This window comes from Cynoglossus semilaevis, chromosome 3, assembly GCF_000523025.1.
Source record: "Cynoglossus semilaevis isolate Cse_v1.0 chromosome 3, Cse_v1.0, whole genome shotgun sequence".
Taxonomy (NCBI): domain Eukaryota; kingdom Metazoa; phylum Chordata; class Actinopteri; order Pleuronectiformes; family Cynoglossidae; genus Cynoglossus; species Cynoglossus semilaevis.
The window spans coordinates 1,767,737-1,776,467 of NC_024309.1; the positions used below are offsets into that span (position 1 = coordinate 1,767,737).

The 8,731-nt window shown below is 41.7% G+C and overlaps 1 protein-coding gene across 1 annotated transcript in view; it reads right to left on the reverse strand.

The window, feature by feature from the left end:
• sspo (SCO-spondin) overlaps positions 1-8,731 on the reverse strand; it is a 69,444-nt gene that overhangs the window by 29,819 nt on the left and 30,894 nt on the right. Inside the window, 10 exon segments of the mRNA XM_025054676.1 lie at positions 742-903; positions 3,948-4,199; positions 4,286-4,332; positions 4,605-4,744; positions 5,836-5,960; positions 6,120-6,275; positions 6,662-6,838; positions 7,232-7,278; positions 7,364-7,516; positions 7,627-7,864. Of these exon segments, the coding sequence (XP_024910444.1) occupies positions 742-903; positions 3,948-4,199; positions 4,286-4,332; positions 4,605-4,744; positions 5,836-5,960; positions 6,120-6,275; positions 6,662-6,838; positions 7,232-7,278; positions 7,364-7,516; positions 7,627-7,864 (1,497 nt within the window).

The following is an 8,731-nucleotide window of genomic DNA, read 5'->3' on the forward strand; positions in this document are numbered from 1 at the left end:
CAAGGTCTTTTTTGCTTTTGTGTTTTCAGGCAAAATATGAATATTTTTCTTCCACCTCATCGCAGATGCTATCTATACTTCCTTCATTGTCTCGCAAAAGGGAATTGAAGAATTGTGATGTTAATGGTCATGAAGGTCAGCGGAAATCTGAAGTTATAATAATAATAATAATAATAATAATAATAATAATATTTAGAGTCCTATCTACAGAAAAAGTTTGGGAACCACTCCTTTAGGGATGGCCTAATCAGATACTCAAGATCAATAACGGTCCAACATTGATCAAAATTTCAGAATCAAAATCAATTTCAGTCCGTCCGATCAATTGCTAAGCCCAAATTCTACCCCATAACTTTGCGCGACATGCCTTAAGCAAGGACAGTATCGCCATAGCAACAACAAATTAAGAATGTACCGGATTGATATCGGCAGTATTGTGAAAAACGCCATGTTGTCGTATCGGTATTGTACATGAAAAAGTCTACGAGAAGTCGCCACCTTTCATGGCTAAGGTTTAGCTATTCAGGGACCTCGAACTCAAATGAGTTGATGGCCACTGCTGCCACTGTCATTCCACAAGGGGGACACATAAAAAATAAAAAAATAATTTCAAAATATCCCCAAGAGCAAAATGATTTCTCATTGGAATTGTGTTGCGGGCCTTATTTGGGGGATTTCGCGGACCAGAAGTGGTCCACAAGCCGGGAGTTTGATACCCATGTTTTAAGTCAACAAAAATACCTATGCAGAGCCCAGTGTTGCAGCTCTGGCTCTGAGTCTGTTGTTTACTACAGCGGGGTCCTAAAGGAAAGGCCATCGGTCGTCTGTAGCGCTGCCTCACTCCACCGCTGCACGGATCGGCGCAGGCCGTCCAGGCACTCCACGCGCTCCACTGGCACAGATCTGCGGAGCAGAGAACATCATCATCACGATTAGGACTCTCGCGATTATGAGAATTGCAATTATCATGACAACCGTCAATTAGTGTCAATCGCAAGCGAGCTAGCAATTAAAAATAATTCGATGATTAGATTTATTTGAAAAACAAAATTGTTACCTCGTTAAGAGTGAATTCAACCTGCACTCAACTAGTTTAAACATCTTTATACTTTTGACATACAAATCAAAGCTAGCGTCCTGCGGGCATCAAAGTCATTCGGATTATTCCTCTCTCGCAAAAATGCAAAATTATGAGAAGAATGGAGAGGGCTGATGAGATCGACTTGTGAATGAAACATTCGTCACTGATAGAGCACTGAACCCGATCAGCTTCATGCGTCCCCCAGATACAAAGACGTTAAGCACTTCGTCATTCACAGCACTTTCGGGAATAATGACAATGGGGCAGCAGGAACGAACACAAACATTTTTTACCATGGATACTGATTGCGAGTGCCGGAACTATCAAATGAGGGCGATTATAAATCTTCCGGCACTAGCTGTGACCTGACAAACAATAAAGACGCACACAAAAACCGACGGAAGCCTTAATTAGATTATCATTAGCGATGTTCATTTGTTCTGCTGAAGAAGCAGCCCACACGTTTTTAACCTGTACCTAAACATACCTGTATATAAATTCCAAAATATTCTGTAATGAACAAAAACAGATTATCTTACATAAAGCTAAGTTAATCAATTAATCACGATTAATCACGATTAATCACAATTAATCACGTACTTCTGCATATTGCTGGACCAGAATACCAAAATAACAAATAACAGCAGGTACATAATTGTGTTTTACACCTGTTTTTATTTCTAACTAAACCAAATGGCGGAATTATTATGATGGAAAAAAACTCAAATCTGACCAAAAATATGTCGGAATTCAACAAAGCCCTGTCTAGATTCCTGAATTTAAACTCTTGCAACAGAACCTTTTTTTTGACAAAAAATAAATACAAATCACAGAGTCGACACTTAGTGATTTAACCACTATTAATGTGAGCTCAAAATCATTATTTTCAAATTAAAAGAAGCTATGGATAAAGGCTAATGGATGTTCAAATACTGGAACATTAGTACCTAAAAAAACAACTAACCCTATATGTTCCCTCCAAGCTCAGCAATTTATAAATCAATTCATATGGACTCACTAATGTGACCTGTTGACAAATTAACTAGTGCAGTTAAAAAAAAACATCAAAAACGGGTCACGTGAACAGATGACTTTTCCAATCGGAAACACAACTCCAGTGTTAATGGTTTTGCATTAGCAAGCTAACACGATTGCTAATTTGTCTTCTGGGGTTCTGGTTCCATTTAATGGTCTGCTTGCAAATTTAAACTCCAGTGTATTGGGCTGCTAACGCGCGACAAAGCTAACAAATCGCACGCTGCGACGCAACAGAATTGGTCCTTTAGCAAAGGCTGACAGGCAGAGAAAAGTGAAGGGAGTATTTTTAGGCAGGCAAATGAAACCTGCTAGCTAGCTACAGTAGCTACATCATCATCATTTTCTTGACGTCTAATTTTATTCTAATTACATTTAGGTGTTTCGTAAAATGAATTTATTACTAATTACTAATTATAATAAGAAATATAATTATAATATTATAATAAAGTTAGCAATATGTGTTTAATAGATTTATTTATATTTCTTCACAAGTTAAGGTGGACCTACTAAATAAATGACTTTATAACAGACTGTTATAAGTGTGTCTTGCATTTTGATATGCTCGACATCCCTACAGTTTACCTTCTCTCTCTAAGCAGTATTATCTTTTATTGTATATGTCTTTAAGCTGTTTGAACATTAAGTTCAACTAAACGGCACTGGCATCAGCTACCGGCCAGTTTAACCTGAAAGTCAAGTGCAGTGAAACGGCAGCTCTTTCAGCAGAATTCACTATGAACACTTCATCACCAAAGAGGTCAGACCGGTGGTCTGGAGGTATTTGAAAACTCAGGGTCTGATTGAGTACAGCTACTCAAACCAATATGAGAGTTAAGGAGAAGTGGTTAAAGCCGCGGCTGTTTTTTTCTTTGAAGATCGAGGACTGCTTTTCAAACGGGGAATACTTTAATGTATAAATTACAGCAGAAATATCTAAGGGTGTTGAGACTTTCTATTCTTCAGTGACATCAAACATGTGGTAGAGCAAACCAAACCTGGTTATTTTCTTCTTATCTTATGTGAATTGTGGGGTCCAAAAACAAGCACTTATTTTTGGGGGAGTGAATTTAAAGCTGTGCGAAAATCCAGGCATTTGGCATCAGGCAGAAAGCTTTCTCAAATATATATAAACATATATAAATATATATATATATATATATATATATACATATATGTATATATATACACAAATATATATGTGTGTATATATGTACACATGCATATATACATATATACAGTACATACATATATATCTATATATAGATATATACATACATATGTATGTATATGTATATGTATGCTAAATGTACAGACACACATATGACATTTCTTTAACTAAAAAAACACTTTTTAGCAGCGGCTGTGCTAAAGTAAATACTGCACGGTTACTGCAGAGCACTACAGTACTTAGTGCCGCCGTTTGTCTCTTGTTTATATATTGTCTTTTATTATAGTCTTTTAAATATATTTGACACACTCTATGCCATTTTATTAGGCACCACCTCCCTGTATTTTCGCACAGAGCTCCTTCACACTTGACTCTTTCCACCAAGAGTGTCACAGTCACTGTCAGTGTGAAATCTATAATTCATTCTTTCCTAAGATGCTACGCTTGTCTGGCTCTGACTAGAACACTGTGTTTCCTGCATGAAATAATTTGTCGGGAGCAAAGTGTCATATCGATGCAACATACTGAGGGGAAAATGAAGGGAGCTCAACTGCCACATTCATTACTTTGAGACGAAGAAGTGGACCTTGACGGAGGCAGACTGTGTTTCTTTTGCAGGGTAAAGAAAATTTTTTTGTCCTGTTGGACAAACCTCATTACCTCTGCAGATGTTAGCATCTGGACAAAGCCTCTCCTCCAGCAGCGGTTCGGGACATTGACTCTCCTCCTCTTCCTCGCCCACCTGCGAGACTGGGAAACCTGAATCGAGGTCCAGGCAGGCCCTGAAACGCCTCTGGATTGATACCATTTGTGTGACGTTGATGAGTCCAGCCTGCAATGTGCTAGGCTGCAGCGAGGAGGAGGGCAGGCAGGGGGAGCAGGGAGTCCAATTTGACCACTCGCTGGCGACGACTTAAAAAAAGGGAGGGGAAAAAAAATTGAAGGTCAGAAGACTGAGCAGAGGCATATTAGAGACATTTATATTTTCTCTTTCTTACCTTCACATTCTCTCGTGTCACAGTGAAACGTCCCATCGTGGCAAAGACTGGAGAAATGACCAGCAGAAATAGACAAGAGGGAAGGAGATTGCATAGATTTAATGAATTCTGGCTGTGAGACTAAATCCAAAAAAGGCAGCAGGGAACATTTTAAATGCAGGTATAAAGAAGCCCGGTGCTACTTTGTTATTTTTTTATATTACATTAATTTAGATTTCTGTGTGAAGTTTCTCCGACTCATGAGCTAGAAAATGACTTTACCGCCATGTAGGAAAGACAAATGGAGCCGATCATTTATTTTTAACAACCCAGGACTAACCAAGTACTGCAGCCCACAGAAACAGTGTCGCCCTGAGGAACAATGACAACTGTAGGCGGCTGTCCTGAAGCTTGGTGATGAAGGTGGACGCAGCCACATTCGTTGCCAGGAACACAGCTACCGTTCTGCTGCAGCAGACCCTGGAGGGACGGAAAATACAATTTAAAAGTCAAATAGACGGAGCGTCAGTGCTTCAGTCGGGAAAATCAAAGTGCAACGCCAATGAATTTGCGAAACATATATTGTCGGCAACGCTAATGCTAATTCCAATGAATTTGCGAAACATATATTGTCACGCCCAGTCGTTACAGTCAATCTAGTTCGTTGATCAATTTCATCTCATTTTCACATCACCCACCTTCCAGGAGTAGATAGATGTGTGAATGACATGTAAAAGGCTTTTAGCATTTTCAACTCCATCTATTGGGGGAATGTTGGTATTACAGGGTAAAGGCAGAAATATAATGATAATATAAATGAATTTATAATTTGGAAAAGTTTGGCGGGCCACATTAAAAAATTATATGGGCAACATCTGGCCCCCGGGCCATAGTTTGCCCATGACTGCACTTGACATCTTTGTCCCTAATGGTAGCAATTAAATTATTTACCCCATGACTGCACTCGACATCTTTGTCCGTAATGGTAGCAATTAAATTATTTAGGGTTATATTATGTAAAAATAAATGTATTTGTTATGACTAATATGTTTAGTGAAATACATGAGTGTTGTTCATGCTAACTTCTCTTTTGACCAATGAAGAGTACCTGCAGCACACCCCCAAAAAAAAAAAAAAAAAAATACAACTCAACGCTCAATAGAGCTCGAACCAATCTGCTGTGAGGCAAAATCTTTATAAAAGTTCTCATTACAAGCGGTGTGCAGTCTGTGCCATGGTTTATGATCACCACCGCCTTGAACTGTGAGAGCCCATCAGCATTCTGTCTGAGGTTGGGGGCAATAAATCAGGCAGGAAACTTAACTCAACTTAGTGTCGATGAACAACATTGTAAAACTGTCAACACAACTCACGTCGAGGTGTGAGTTAGAAAATATATGAAAAAAAAAATAAAAACAAAAACAGAGCGCAGGATATGACAATTTATACAATTTGGTACTGTTGCCGTGAAGAAAAAAAATCAGCACTGGTATTTTACTTAAATAAAATTACAGAATTTAACACATGCATGAGGATATCATTCAAATGGTACATGCTTCAAAATGATTCACCTGTGGGCAGTAGCAGCCAGGTACACACTCCCTGACTCCCGGACACACGTCGTCACGGCCCTGCAGCGCGCACTGCTTCTCACAGGGCGAACCACAATTTGAATACACAAATGGTGCTTGGCAGTCTGTAAACAAGAGCAATCGCAAGAGCAAGATGTAGAGACGTTTGTTTTCCGGGACCAAACAAAATCAGTATGACAGCTGTGAAAATGAGCTGGGATTTTTTTTTTTTTTATAAAGATGTCGGACAGGTCACAATACTTTGACCACAGGGATTCACTCACCACCACATTCACTGAGGCTGCAGCTTCGGCTCTGCGTTTCCACCGGAGTGCACTGTTGCCCCCTGGTGACTGGGACGAGGGCTACACGATAGCGCTGCTGCCTCTGAGACTCGCAGGAACACTGAGACCAGACGCTCCACTCAGACATGGGACAGTCTGCAGAAATGAAAAGGTTTGAAATGAAGAGCCAACAAAGACCAAAATCTATCGAGACTGTAATCAATACATTTACTGCACATTTACCGAACACAATTTGATTATTATGAGTCGTAACTCCTTAATATTTTAATGCCACAATATTATGCAGAGGTCAAACTGCTCCGAGGTCCGATTTTGCTGTTGTTGTTTTTTATTTATTTATTTAATAATTTATATTTAAAGCAATACTGAGGTCAGGACTCTGAAATATACTCACTGATGATTGGTTATCATTAGCTAAATTTTTTTTTTTTTAAATCAGCTGATTGTTTCGCCCCTCATACGCTGTTGGAACATTTGACTTCACCTTCGACCTTCGACATGCGCTTTCTTGACTTCAGTACCTGGACAGGGCCTTCGGTAACACAACTGCGTCTCCTCTTTGTTCCTCTCCGCCTCGATATCACCAGGACACGCTGAGTCGCCCGCTTCCTCGCACGCGCACACCCTACGACGGGACGCTGTCCCTGCGCCGCAGCTCCGGGAGCACGCTGACCAGGGCGACCAGGGGCATAAGTCGTCTGATGTGATAGAAGCAAAGGAAATGTGTTGTTAACATGGGTACTGAGTATTTGGGTAGTTTTGTGTTTGATAGTTCAGGAAAAAAAAAAAAGACTAAAGGATGAAGAATTGATGATGATGATGATGATGAGTAGACACGAAACCTAAGCAGGGAGAAGAGCGACATTCCCGCGTTTCTCTCTCCGGTCCACTGCAGTCCGACCCGTTGTTCCGCGGTGGAGGGTTGATGCAGGCACGAGTTCGAACCTGCGCCCCGGGTCCACAGGTCACCGAGCAGTCAGACCAAACCGACCACGGGGTCCAAGCGCCATCCACTAACGGCACACAATAATTGATTTTTTTTTATCTGTGCAGACATTTTGCTCAATAACGCTCTGGATGCAGTAACTCACCTCTGCAGTCAATTTCCTGGCAGTAATTTCCCTCCGGGGTGCAGGTGCTGTGAGAAAATATGTGTGTAAGGAAGAGCTCAAAACATTTCAATTCTTCAAAACCCCAATATCATCTTTTTTTTTCCGTCTCACCATTGTTTACACTCTCCCTGCAGCCAGGTGTGTCCCACGCCGACTTCCTGACTGTCATGGAGACACAGGGGCGGGCAGGATCCCGGGTTGCAAGATTTATGCTGGACTTCCTCAAACTGGCAGTGTGTACCTTCAACATCTGGGACCAGGGACCTGACAGACGACGGCCGCATAAATATTTATCACGAGAGCACCTGATGTGAATTATAAAAAAAACCTCGGACTAAAGTACTGTACAAAACAACATTTTTTTTTCTCATCACCGATATCTGGTTTTCTGGCCGGGTCCGCAGGAAACGCTGCACGACGCCCAGCTGGACCACGAGCTCCACACGCAGGTCCCCTGGCAGCTGTGATTGGTGCAGAGGAACTGTCCGTCAGAGCAGCTGCAGTTGTTACAGTCCACCTGGTGCCAGCTACCGGCTGCCCAAATCTGCCCCACCGAGTCCACGCAGTCACACTGCCAAAGCTGCACACAGACGCCATCCTGCTGCAATTGACCTGGACACACACAAACACACACACACAGACATGGATTATTCATCATTCGTATGCCTCGAAACTCTTGTCTGTGTGTCTGTTTGATCCTCAGTTTTTGGATTCTAGGGAGGTCCTCTGATCATGTAGCTCAGAGACGGAGACATTTTTTTGTTTCTAAAATGAAATAAAATATTGGTGTAAACGAAAGGAACTAAAAAGTGCGTTGGCACACAGGTGAAAAAAAAATTCAACTGCAACTCATCAAGGGACTTGTGTACTCTTGTGACTTGTGACTTTTAGTTTCACTTTAAGGTACTCTTGTGACTTTTAGTTTCACTTTAAGGTTTTTTGGGTTTTTTAGCAGTTTACTGTCACCGCTCCTGTGTCCATTTCGACCGAGTCCCAGCCGAGTTGTCACCACAGTGTTAACTTGCGACGGGCCTGCTCCAATACTCCCCCGCCCGTCTGCACCCCTACCGGCTGCATCACCTCTCATCCTAGACAATGCTTTCTCTGGAGCGTCCATCGCCGGAGCGTCCATGATGACACCTCGAGACTAGTGGGGTCCATCTAGTCCACCTCTTGTCGCCCCCCAGCAGGACGCTGGCCGGGTCGTTGACCACGGTGTGCTAGCCCAGGAGGTGGGACCAAGTCATTGCTTTGCAAGTCTCAAGTCTTTGCACTCAAGTCCGAATCAACTCTCAAGTCAAAATAGGCAAAGTCCGAGTCGAATCCAAGTCAAGACTGAAAAGTGTCAAGTCAAGTCCCAAGTCCTGCCGTTTCTGTTTCGACTTTATAATCTTTGGGTTTTGGAGAAAGTATCGAGTCTTGTCGAGTCAAAGGGCTCGAGTCCAAGTGAAGTCACGAGTCATTGATGTTAAAGTCCAA